This window comes from Thalassophryne amazonica, chromosome 14 (genome assembly GCF_902500255.1).
Source record: "Thalassophryne amazonica chromosome 14, fThaAma1.1, whole genome shotgun sequence".
Lineage (NCBI taxonomy): Eukaryota > Metazoa > Chordata > Actinopteri > Batrachoidiformes > Batrachoididae > Thalassophryne > Thalassophryne amazonica.
In genome coordinates, this window is record NC_047116.1 from 50,539,823 (window position 1) to 50,553,618 (window position 13,796).

Sequence of the window (13,796 nt, forward strand, 5' to 3'; positions counted from 1 at the left end):
AAAAATTAAGCTGGTTTTCAGTGAAAATTTTAACGGCTGATGAGAGATTTTGAGGTGATTCTGTCGCTTTAAGGACTTCCCACGGTGCGAGACGTCGCTCAGCGCTCCCAGGCGCCGTCGTCAGCCTGTTCAAGCTGAAAACCTCCACATTTCAGGCTCTATTGATCCAGGACGTCGTGATAGAACAGAGAAGTTTCAGAAGAAGTCGGTTTCAGTATTTTATCCGGATATTCCACTGTTAAAGGAGATTTTTTTAATGAAAGACGTGCGGACGGGTCCGCGCGTCGGGACGCAGCCGACGCGGTGCGGCGGCACAGGAAAAACACCTCCGTGTTGATAACCATTTGTAAAATCCAGGCAGCTTTTGACGGCTTTCAGTGGAGTGAGTATATGAGAAATTATTTAACAGCAGGACATGTTCCAACTTGTCCTTAAGGCTTTCAACAGAGGTGTTTTTCCTGTGGAAGAGCGTCGCGGCGGCTGCGAGCCGACGCGCGGACCCGTCCGCACGTCTTTCATTAAAAAAATCTCCTTAACAGTGGAATATCCGGATAAATGCTGAAACCGACTCCTTCTGAAACTTCTCTGTTCTCTCACGACGTCCTGGATCAATAGAGCCTGAAATGTGGAGGTTTTCAGCTTGAACAGGCTGACGACGGCGGCTGAGAGCGCTGAGCGACGTCTCGCACCGTGGGAAGTCCTTAAAGCAACAGAATCACCTCAAAATCTCTCATCAGCCGTTAAAATTTTCACTAAAAACCAGCTTAATTTTTCGAACCGTGTCCACTTCGATGTGTCTCACAGGTTTAGAAAAAATTTTGATCAAACAACGCGCCAGTCTCTCAGCAACTTCTCAGACAAAGGAATTTCGACGAGGGGCTGGACGACTCCTCCCACAAGGAGTGCTCACAGGCGAATGACGTCACCGACAGGCGTGGAAAAACTCACGCATGCGCACGAGGGTTCAAGCATGTCTGACGTAAAAACATATGAATAAAATCCATATAGTTTTTGAAAAAAATAAAAAGGACCGTTGCTTTATTGACAGACCTTGTGTGTGTGTGTATATATATATATATATATATACACACACATACATACACACACACACACAGTTTGAGTTTGTGTGGTTTATCTGTAACAATGGGGTCACTGAAACACTTTTCCCCCCAACAGATAGAGCAACACTACATGGTTTACTCACTGACAAAAACATTTCTTACTACAAGAGGTGGAGAAACCGACTGAAGATCACTAATTTTTCAACAGAAAGTCAACTTTAAACACTTTTATATATTTTTTAAAGAAGCCAGTTTGGATTGTTCGTCCTCGAACAGCCCCACAATGCATTGCTCGCGGTTATCCGTGAAAAGGTCAGTTCCCCGACACTGAACCGTTCCTACAAACCAGCACACAAGCACCAAACGGGCCTCGGTAAAGCCACTTAATCACAAACTAAGTAACTACTTAGCGTGCTTGTCCCCTCGCATCCGCCCCTCTGACACGTGCTAATGCTAAGGCTAGCTACAAAAAGAAGAAGCTACAATCCGTGAGGCTAACTGCCTCAACACGCCGCCGAGGTAAATTAGCTTCCAGCCTCGCAAAGCACTACGACAGCACCCGCCGTCTCAAACCACAAAATAGCCGCTAATATCATGGATATGTTGTCGGTACCGCCACTCAGGTCCATGTTGTGGGAGTGAATGAAAACAAATGAGGGTTTTTTTTGTTTTGTTTTTTTTTTTTTTTTAAAGCGTTACCTCACTCGAGTGCCGTGTGCAGCTCCTCTCCGCTCGGTACCAAAATGCTGCCGTGCCGCTTACGTCCGACGTACACAGATCAGGCATTCACCAACGGCTGCTACGAACATTCTGCACACTGCGGGCACAGATGCGCGCACTGTCTGCGCTATGTGCGCAGTGTGCTGAAAGCAGCTTCTTTGCGCCACATTGTGTCTGGTTTGTCACATGACCAGCTGTGTGTGAAGTGACGAGGTCTCAGCAGCAGGAAGAAAAACTTCCCCTTCACACAGAACACGGAAAAACCACCGTCAGAGCAGGATATATGCAGAACGTGGTAATAATAAACTACGTCAGCGTTTGGGGGCTTCATTTTTATGACGTTTTTAGTCTGTGTCAAACGATACACGCTCACCATCCACTTTATTAGGCACACCTATCTAGAGCCCGACTGATATGGATTTTTTGAGGCCGATGCCGATAACGATATTTGGATGAAAGAAAATGCGATAATCGATAAATTGGCTGATTTGCCGATAGCCGATAAATCAGCCGATATTATTTATTTATTTTTTTAAATGAATAAAATGTTCTTTTTTGACCCTTAACAAAAAGGTATGAGCTAAAAGCTGAAGCTTTGTCCTCATATTGATTAACTTTATAACAGAAGAATTTTCAAGTTCAAAAATTCAAGTTCAAGAATTAAACCTTTGTGAAATTAGCAAATACATATCCTAAAAAAGAGTTGTGAAATACATCTGATCTTGTACCTCTTGTTGCTGCAACTTACATATAGGTTCAGGATAAGGATATAGATCCTTATAAACTTACTTGTATGCTTTTGTCAGCCAATCAGTGCAGTGTGATGGTGAGCTACGGGGGCCGGTGATGAACATATTTAAGCAGGGGTGTAAGCAGCAGTCAGTTGAATGGAGTCAGAGCTCCATCTACTGGACAAACGGTGCATGGACATTTTACATTGCAGACACAAACATTATTTCAGTAACTGTTCTGTTTATGAGAAATTATCGGCGTTCTGTCCGCAAAATTTCAGCCAATAGTGAGTACTTTGAAAAGGGCTTATATCGGCCGATAATATCGGCCGGCCGATATATCGGTCAGGCTCTACACCTGTCACAGGGATCATTGGACTTTAACTGGTTTCATTCTTCACTGCATAGCTCTAATATGGTGGGGGAAACAATCAGAGATTGTGCTCCATATTTATATGCAGAGTCTGGATTCATCCAAGTGAATTCTTATGTTTGTCATACCCCCATCACACAGCCAGAATCAGGCAGAATGGCGTCAGAATGACAAATCGATCTGAAAAGTGTCGGGTTTCAGAAAAACGTTCTGACAGCCATCTGCGGAAGTCCACACAGTTGGTCAAAATCGTTGATACACATGTTCAAAACCCTCTGGGTGCCGTCAAAATCGGACACCTACCCGACAGCGGTCCATGTGCAATCTGAGGACCATCTGACTGCAATTTATGGATTCCGATGGTGGAAAAAACAGGATCCAAAATGATTTGAGCCCTCATATGCGCTCAAATCGTTTATATACATATATATGTAAATAAGCGGCAGCTGGCGATGCCAGGTGATGGTCTAGTGGTTAAGGTGTTGAGTCCAGAAGATCATGGGTTCAAATCCCTGCCGGACTGGAAATTCACCAAGGGCCCTTGGGCAAGGCTCCCTATTGCTCCCGGTGTGTAGTGAGCGCCTTGTATGGCAGCACCCTGACACTGGGGTGAATATGAGGCATAATTGTAAAGTGCTTTGAATGTCTGATGCAGATGGAAAAAAGCTATATAAATGCAGTCCATTTAACCTCGACATGGATGTGGCACGGAAAAGCATAGTGGTATAACCTGCATGTGCCACGTATAATAATGTCCACCCCCAGGAGCATGCAAAGGAACTCTTAAAATGTGTGTGGCACACTTCATCATGACAATAATTATGAATGTTTATTATGTTCAGTGAATGTGAACAGCAGCTATGAAACTGAAAGCACCGTGTGCTAATTGCGCACACTGCCACAAATCTGAACAGGCTGTTATATCCACAGCAGATCGTACAGTACAGATATTTGTCCATTTCTTCCCATGGGTGACTTAAATAATGTGAACTACTGTCTCCAACAGGAGCAGCTGTGCCTCTCCGTGGTGTGCAGTAACGCATCATTGCACGTGTCAGGCTCGTTGCTGAACAGATCTGACCGCAAAAATATATGATCAACTTCTAACTCTGTAGGAGATATGATATGGAACTGGTGTGCCAGGCCATGACAGCATTAATAAACATGAATCTCACCTCCAACAATGGCCCAGGAGTGTTTCACAGGGCGGACGTGGAGGCGGACCGCAGCCTGTGGTTAAAATCCTCGCACCCAGCTGCTGCGTGCTGGAATGAACCATGCAAAAATAAATCCCATGTGATAATCCAGCCATTGCGGTGTCCAAAATTGTGTTGTGCTCCTAAAGTGAGCAAAAAAGAAAAAATAAATTAAAGTTCGCTGGAAAAAGCTCAATCTGACGCATGGGACTGCTTGGCCCACTGCCAGCAAACTTTCAGCAAAGCTCTCCAGTGGCGCGCGCACACTTAGTGGCTCATGCATCGTTATGCACACACACACACACACACATGGCTGAGTGATAATTGCAGCCCCACGCATGTGCACGGGGTGGATCTGCACCACCCACACATGCGCACTGCGCACGTGTGTGAGGAACACAGCGCTCCCTCCCACTCCGGTCCGTATTTGCCATCCAGGCGTTTGGACATCGGGCAGTCTTCAGCACCTTTTATGGCCGCCTGACAGCAGTCTGTGTCATCTACCTGTTGTCTACATGCACTTTGGACGCCATTGTGCAGGTGTGGACGAGGGAATCTGAATGCGTTCTGACACTGCTGACCATGGCTTTTTTCCTCCCGACTGCGGCGGATTATGGGACTATTTGCTGTCGGGCTGGTTCCTGCACATCCTTGCTATATGTGACGGGGGCTTCAGAGTGTCTTCAGTGCTTGCTAGGACCAAGTGTTGGGTTCGAGTTGTAGTGGGGTGAGACTAACGCATGGGTTGAGTGCGCAGTGTCAGCACAAACCATTCGGAAAATGGGATGTCAGTGCTAGGTGGCAAGTATGCTGTGGCCGACGACGGCTGAAGTTTACCGAGTGCTAGGTGGCAAAAAAATATCTCCAAAATGCCATGTAAAATATGCATAATGTAAAATAAAATACATAAACCAAAATTATGGCAGTAAAATCCCTCATTAATGTCGATTTTTTTTTTTTTTTTTTTTTTGGGGGGTGGGGGCTAATTGTTCTGAAGGCTGCTTTGCAGTGAAACTTTTAGGCTACTGTCGCTTATGTGTGCAAGATGTTTCTAACAAAATAATAATAATAAAATGCCTGCCTCATCACTTTTTTATGACGTCAAGGATGATAAGCTATTTTGTTTTTATGGAGCTTAATCGTTCCTAAGGTTATATATGTATGTATATTTAGCTCGGGCTGTATGCTGTTCTATTGAAATCTGCTGGTTTGGTTTTGTCTCTGACTTTCTTTTGTCATCCAGCTGATAGCTATCATTGCCTGGAAAGGTGAGATTTATACACCAAGCTGACCTGAAATGAACCCATTGTACATTAAATTGACTTCATTGACAAGTCTGACCCCTTTGATAAGTGACCAAATTACATCAACTTGTACTGAGTTTGGCGATGTGTTCACTGACAAAACCTGCCCCGAGAGGTTATATGTCTGGATGACGGACCTCAAGAACACACACACACATATATGTATATATGTGTGTGTGTGTGTGTGTTATATAAACAATTAGAAGACTTTATTAATACCAAAGGAAAATAGAAACAACGACAGAAGTTAACATGAACAGCAGTTCATAAGAAAATTAAGATACAAGAAGAAAATGAAATATAAGCCTCTATTCTGCACATCCGGGCACAACGGCAGCTGGCATGAAAACAGTCAAACTGGGGTGGATTGTTTAAGTGGCGTCTGTTTGATGCTCTTTTCTTACATTGTAGCCAATGTTTCAATTCAACAGCAAATAACACTCGCAAATATACATGGGATCTCCAAGATGCCAGCTGTGTATTTTTACGCCAGCGAGGCACTTCAGTGACATTGCCGTGACCCAGAGAATATACAACTAGTAATATGGGGTAGCAGCTTAGCCGGAATTATTGAACCAAATAGTGTTGATAATATTGCACATACAATCAATATATTATACATTATGACAGTAGAAGACCTGTTTGAACAGCTGCATGCAAGTTGTTATTACTCATTTGAGTGGCATAAAAGGGAGTGCTGATGAGATAGAGTTTGAGGACTGTGAATGATTTTCTGTGACTTTCAGTGGAACGCTTAATGCTTGTTTATCTTTTGATTAAAATGCTTCTCTGTCCAACTACAACACTGTGAAGGGGTAGTGACACACTCACATGTGGCCAAAGTAGACCAGACCTATGCTGAATGAGGTGGAGGTGCATTTTCTGTTGCAGAACCCTCAAATAAGAGCTGCTGGGGGGGGGGGCTGTACAATGTTCATAGACTGTATATATGTAACGGAGGCCAGCAGGTGCCGCTGTGCATATGTAGTTAGTAAACCTCACTCCCAACAGTTCAAAAGGTTTCTCTGGCCACAAGGTGGGAGCCCTGGGTTTTAGCCTTCTGGTTAGAGAGTCCGACTCCCATGCCAAGGATCGTGAGTTCGCATTCTGAGGGGAGCAAATGGGCAGAGTCATAACAAGACAACGCAGATTGCACCCACTGCATATATACTGGAAAAAGCCTGCGTCATAGGCTTTATACAGAGACCCGGTGTCACAAACCGAACATTCCCCCTAAAAATCGCCCCGTCCCGCCTTCACTGCGCATGCGTCATTTCGGAGTGTCAGCAGCGATTCGCTGATTATCGCCTCATTTCTGTTTAAAACTGCCTCGTTTCTGCTTAAAACTGACTTCAGAATGATTTAAGGGGTTTTACTTTGTCATCTGATGGTTAATAATCACATTATTCCATTTGATCACTTTGGGTGTAGAGAGTCTCAGATGCACTGCTGTGGCGCTCTGATTGCTCCCCCATCTTTTATGATGAAATAATGCTAAATTTAGGTGGAAATGATTGCTGTACAAAAGCTTCAGATATCTGTTGCTGAGATAGATGATGACTGGAGTGCAATTTTAAGCAGAAGCGAGGCGCTAATCGGTGAATCGCTGCTGACGCTCCAAAGTGATGTTGCACAGTGAAGGCAGGGGGACTGTTTTTTTGGGGGGATGTTTGGAAAAGCCTATATGAAGCCCATCGCGGTCAGTGATGCATACGCATGCGCCATGAAGTCAGGGTGGACCAATTTTTTGGGGGGGGGACCGTTCGGTTGTTGACACCGGTTTGGATCTGTGCGCAATCATGCACGTGCACATGACCACCCACAGACAGATAAAATAGAAAAAATAAAAATAAAAGTTCTGAGAGACTTCGGACCACATCTTTTAGTTCCACTTGGGGTTTTATAGGTGCAGACTAAATTTGAACTCAATCAGATAAGATTTAGAGGTCCCCCAGAGTGACACATTTTCCTCTTCCTCCACTGGCAAGGCAACGTCACCCTAAAGGGAGAAGACTCTGCCATTATTTTTCTTTTACAGGTACATGTGATGGCTTCTAATAGCAAAAAGTAGTGGTCGATTGGTCACCCAGAGGAGAACATGACTGGAATTACTGGATTACTACATTGATTGTTTGGGGAAAACTGCTGCTTTGTGGGGGACCCCTAAACAATGTCCGATTACAGTAAAATGTGGCACAGATCTTTTACAGTTGTATGTAAAAGTTTTGGCACCCCTGATAATTTTCATGATTTTCCTTTATAAATCATTGGTTGTCTGGATCAGAAATTTAAGTTAAATATATCATATAGCAGATGAACACACTGATATTTTTGAGACGTGAAATGAAGTTTGTAGTATTTACAGAAACTGCAATAATTCTTTAAACAAAATTAGGCATGTGCACAAATTTGGGCACCCTTGTCATTTTATTGATTTGAATACATTTACCACTAATTGGAACACAAAATTAGTTTGGTAAGCTCATTGACCCTTGACCTCCTTACACAGGTGAATCCAGTCATGAGAAAAGGTATTTAAGGTGGCCATTTGCAACCATTTGCATTTGTGGCCTTTTCTAATGAGTGGCAACATGGGAGCCTCTAAACAACTCCCAAATGACCTGAAAACAAAGATTGTTCAACATCATGGTTTAGGGGAAGGATACAAAAAGCTATCTCAGACATTTCAGCAGTCAGTTCCACTGTGAGGAACATAGTGAGGAAATGGAAGCCCGCAGGCACAGTACTAGTTAAGGCCCGAAGTGGCAGGCCAAGAAAAATCTCAGATGAGCTGAAGTGAAGGATGGTGACAACAGTCATAGTCAACCCACAGACCTCCTCCAAAGACCTACAACATGATCTTGCTGCAGATAGTGTCGCTGTGCATCGTTCAACTATACAGCGCACTTTGCACAAGGAGATGCTGTATGATGCTGTAATGCAGAGGAAGCCTTTTCTGCGTACACGTCACAAACAGAGTTGCTTGAGGTATGCTAAAGCACATTTGGACAAGCCAGCTTCATTTTGGAATAAGGTGCTGTGGACTGATGAAACTAAAATAGAGTTATTTGGACATATGCATGGCTGAAAAAGAACACAGCATTCCAAGAAAAACACTTGCTACCTACAGTAAAATTTGGAGGTGGTTCCATCATGCTTTGGGGCTGTGTGGCCAGTGCAGGTACTGGGAATCTTGTTAAAGTTGAGGGTCACATGGATTCCAGTCAATATCAGCAGATTCTTGAGAACAATCTTCATGAATCAGTGACAAAGTTGAAGTTGCGCCGGGACTGGATCTCTCAACAAGACTACAACCCTAAACACTGCTCAACATCTACTAAGGCATTCATGCAGAGGAACAAGTACAACATTCTGGAATGGCCATCTCAGTCCCCAGACCTGAATATTATTGAAAATCTGTGGTATGATTTTAAGCGGGCTGTCCATGCTCGGTAACCAACAAACCTGACTGAACTGGAGATGCTTTGTAAAGAAGAATGGTCCAAAATACCTTCAACCAGAATCCAGACTCTCTTTGGAAGCTATAAGAACCATTTAGAGGCTGTTATTTCTGCAAAAGGAGGATCTACTAAATATTGATGTATTTTTTCTGTTGGGGTGCCCAAATTTATGCACCTGCCTAAATTTGTTTAAATAATTATTGCACACATTATGCACACATTATGTAAATCCTATAAACTTCATTTCACTTCTCAAATATCACTGTGTTTGTCTGCTATATGATATATTTAACTGAAATTGCTGATCCAGACAACCAATGATTTATAAAGGAAAATCATGAAAATTATCAGGGGTGCCCAAACTTTTGCATACAACTGTATTTTATTAGTGGAACAAGAACAACATATGGCCCAAAAGATTTTGTAACATTTGACATTTTGAACAGGTTTAGTCTATATAGATATTTTCCAACAGTGTGTTGGATTTTAGAATCAATTAAATGACTTGGGCTATTGTATTAATTTTTTTTTTTTTTTAGGAGATCAAGAATCTAGATTTAACACCCCAGCTCTGAATCGCATGTGCACCATAGTCTGCAGCCAACAAACCTCATCATCGTCTCAGAAGGATGGGAGCAGCTGTCTAATTCATGGCGGTGCTGAAATGACTATAAGTCATTTTTCTTGCAAAGTCAAGAGTGCACCCCTACATGATAAAACTTAAGGCAAAAAGAGATGATAATAAAATGAAGCCTATAGCATGACAAGACAGAAGAGAGATATTTTTTTAACACTTTATTTAAACACCTTGACACTTGCATGAATTTGATCCCTGCACTGGCATGCAATCTGGCCTGCCGATGAGTAAACCCATCATAAACTGTGTAAACTGGGCGCAGCTGCGTGCCAGTGCGCAAAGAAAATTTTGAAATGTTCAAAACTTCTGGCACACATTAATTTTGTGAACTAGTCATGAACATTGCGCAACCTATTCAAAAACACCATGTGTTACTGCATGTTCTGCATCTGAATTTGAAATTGAGATTATGATGAGATGTTCAATCAATCAATTTTATTTATATAGCACCAAATCACAACAAAAAGTTGCCCCAAGGCACTTTATATTGTAAGGCAAGGCCATACAATAATTACGTAAAAACCCCAGCGGTCAAAACGACCCCCTGTGAGCAAGCACTTGGCGACAGTGGGAAGGAAAAACTCCCTTTTAACAGGAAGAAACCTCCAGCAGAACCAGGCTCAGGGAGGGGCAGTCTTCTGATAGGACTGGTTGGGGCTGAGGGAGAGAACCAGGAAAAAGACATGCTGTGGAGGGGATCAGAGATCAATCACTAATGATTAAATGCAGAGTGGTGCATACAGAGCAAAAGAGAAAGAAACACTCAGTGCATCATGGGAACCCCCCAGCAGTCTAAGTCTATAGCAGCATAACTAAGGGATGGTTCAGGGTCACCTGATCCAGCCCTAACTATAAGCTTTAACAAAAAGGAAAGTTTTAAGCCTAATCTTAAAAGTAGAGAGGGTGTCTGTCTCCCTGATCTGAATTGGGAGCTGGTTCCACAGGAGAGGAGCCTGAAAGCTGAAGGCTCTGCCTCCCACTCTACTCTTACAAACCCTAGGAACTACAAGTAAGCCTGCAGTCTGAGAGCGAAGCGCTCTATTGGGGTGATATGGTACTATGAGGTCCCTAAGATAAGATGGGACCTGATTATTAAAAACCTTATAAGTAAGAAGAAGAATTTTAAATTCTATTCTAGAATTAACAGGAAGCCAATGAAGAGAGGCCAGTATGGGTGAGATATGCTCTCTCCTTCTAGTCCCCGTTAGTACTCTAGCTGCAGCATTCTGAATTAACTGAAGGCTTTTCAGGGAACTTTTACGACAACCTGATAATAATGAATTACAATAGTCCAGCCTAGAGGAAATAAATGCATGAATTAGTTTTTCAGCATCACTCTGAGACAAGACCTTTCTAATTTTAGAGATATTGCGTAAATGCAAAAAAGCAGTCCTACATATTTGTTTAATATGCGCATTGAATGACATATCCTGATCAAAAATGACTCCAAGATTTCTCACAGTATTACTAGAGGTCAGGGTAATGCCATCCAGAGTAAGGATCTGGTTAGACACCATGTTTCTAAGATTTGTGGGGCCAAGTACAATAACTTCAGTTTTATCTGAGTTTAAAAGCAGGAAATTAGAGGTCATCCATGTCTTTATGTCTGTAAGACAATCCTGCAGTTTAGCTAATTGGTGTGTGTCCTCTGGCTTCATGGATAGATAAAGCTGGGTATCATCTGCGTAACAATGAAAATTTAAGCAATGCCGTCTAATAATACTGCCTAAGGGAAGCATGTATAAAGTGAATAAAATTGGTCCTAGCACAGAACCTTGTGGAACTCCATAATTAACCTTAGTCTGTGAAGAAGATTCCCCATTTACATGAACAAATTGTAATCTATTAGATAAATATGATTCAAACCACCGCAGCGCAGTGCCTTTAATACCTATGGCATGCTCTAATCTCTGTAATAAAATTTTATGGTCAACAGTATCAAAAGCAGCACTGAGGTCTAACAGAACAAGCATAGAGATGAGTCCACTGTCTGAGGCCATAAGAAGATCATTTGTAACCTTCACTAATGCTGTTTCTGTACTATGATGAATTCTAAAACCTGACTGAAACTCTTCAAATAGACCATTCCTCTGCAGATGATCAGTTGGCTGTTTTACAACTACCCTTTCAAGAATTTTTGAGAGAAAAGGAAGGTTGGAGATTGGCCTATAATTAGCTAAGATAGCTGGGTCAAGTGATGGCTTTTTAAGTAATGGTTTAATTACTGCCACCTTAAAAGCCTGTGGTACATAGCCAACTAATAAAGATAGATTGATCATATTTAAGATCGAAGCATTAAATAATGGTAGGGCTTCCTTGAGCAGCCTGGTAGGAATGGGGTCTAATAGACATGTTGATGGTTTGGATGAAGTAACTAATGAAAATAACCCAGACAGAACAATCGGAGAGAAAGAGTCTAACCAAATACCGGCATCACTGAAAGCAGCCAAAGATAACGATACGTCTTTGGGATGGTTATGAGTAATTTTTTCTCTAATAGTTAAAATTTTATTAGCAAAGAAAGTCATGAAGTCATTACTAGTTAAAGTTAAAGGAATACTCGGCTCAATAGAGCTCTGACTCTTTGTCAGCCTGGCTACAGTGCTGAAAAGAAACCTGGGGTTGTTCTTATTTTCTTCAATTAGTGATGAGTAGTAAGATGTCCTAGCTTTACGGAGGGCTTTTTTATAGAGCAACAGACTCTTTTTCCAGGCTAAGTGAAGATCTTCTAAATTAGTGAGACACCATTTCCTCTCCAACTTACGGGTTATCTGCTTTAAGCTGCGAGTTTGTGAGTTATACCACGGAGTCAGGCACTTCTGATTTAAAGCTCTCTTTTTCAGAGGAGCTACAGCATCCAAAGTTGTCTTCAATGAGGATGTAAAACTACTGACGAGATACTCTATCTCACTTAGAGTTTAGGTAGCTACTCTGCACTGTGTTGGTATATGGCATTAGAGAACATAAAGAAGGAATCATATCCTTAAACCTAGCAAGCAACCTTGAGCAAAGCCAGTTGAGTCTAATAATAGATTAAATGCAGTGTTGAGGCTGTCATTCTCAGCATCTGTGTGGATGTTAAACTCGCCCACTATAATTATCTTATCTGAGCTAAGCACTAAGTCAGACAAAAGGTCTGAAAATTCACAGAGAAACTCATAGTAATGACCAGGTGGACGATAGATAATAACAAATAAAACTGGTTTTTGGGACTTCCAATTTGGATGGACAAGACTAACAGTCAAGCTTTCAAATGAATTAAAGCTCTGTCTGGGTTTTTGATTAATTAATAAGCTGGAATGGAAGATTGCTGCTAATCCTCCGCCTTGGCCCGTGCTACGAGCATTCTGGCAGTTAGTGTGACTCGGGGGTGTTGACTCATTTAAACTAACATATTCATCCTGCTGTAACCAGGTTTCTGTAAGGCAGAATAAATCAATATGTTGATCAATTATTATATCATTTACTAACAGGGACTTAGAAGAGAGAGACCTAATGTTTAATAGACCACATTTAACTGTTTTAGTCTGTGGTGCAGTTGAAGGTGCTATATTATTTTTTCTTTTTGAATTTTTATGCTTAAATAGATTTTTGCTGGTTATTGGTGGTCTGGGAGCAGGCACCGTCTCTACGGGGATGGGGTAATGAGGGGATGGCAGGGGGAGAGAAGCTGCAGAGAGGTGTGTAAGACTACAACTCTGCTTCCTGGTCCCAACCCTGGGTAGTCACGGTTTGGAGGATTTAAGAAAATTGGCCAGATTTCTAGAAATGAGAGCTGCTCCATCCAAAGTGGGATGGATGCCGTCTCTCCTAACAAGACCAGGTTTTCCCCAGAAGCTTTGGCAATTATCTATGAAGCCCACCTAACTTTTTGGACACCACTCAGACAGCCAGCAATTCAAGGAGAACATGCGGCTAAACATGTCACTCCCGGTCCGATTGGGGAGGGGCCCAGAGAAAACTACAGAGTCCGACATTGTTTTGCACAGTTACACACCGATTCAATGTTAATTTTAGTGACCTCCGATTGGCGTAACCGGGTGTCATTACTGCCGACGTGAATTACAATCTTACCAAATTTACGCTTAGCCTTAGCCAGCAGTTTCAAATTTCCTTCAATGTCGCCTGCTCTGGCCCCCGGAAGACAATTGACTATGGTTGCTGGTGTCGCTAACTTCACATTTCTCAAAACAGAGTCGCCAATAACCAGAGTTTGATCCTCGGCGGGTGTGTCGTCGAGTGGGGAAAAACGGTTAGAAATGTGAACGGGTTGGTGGTGTACACGGGGCTTCTGTTTAGGACTACACTTCCTC

The 13,796-nt window shown here is 42.4% G+C and overlaps 1 protein-coding gene across 3 annotated transcripts in view; it reads right to left on the reverse strand.

Moving 5' to 3' along the window:
- Positions 1–1,934, reverse strand: part of slc39a10 (solute carrier family 39 member 10) — an 85,232-nt gene extending 83,298 nt beyond the window's left edge. For 2 of the 3 annotated variants that reach the window (XM_034186140.1, XM_034186141.1), the window contains exon 1: positions 1,761–1,934. In XM_034186140.1, coding sequence (XP_034042031.1) covers positions 1,761–1,847 — 87 coding nt within the window. In that variant the 5' untranslated portion in view covers positions 1,848–1,934. The remainder of the gene's footprint in view (positions 1–1,760) is intronic. The other variant, XM_034186142.1, reaches the window with a different exon arrangement.
- Between the last annotated feature and the right edge of the window lie 11,862 nt (positions 1,935–13,796).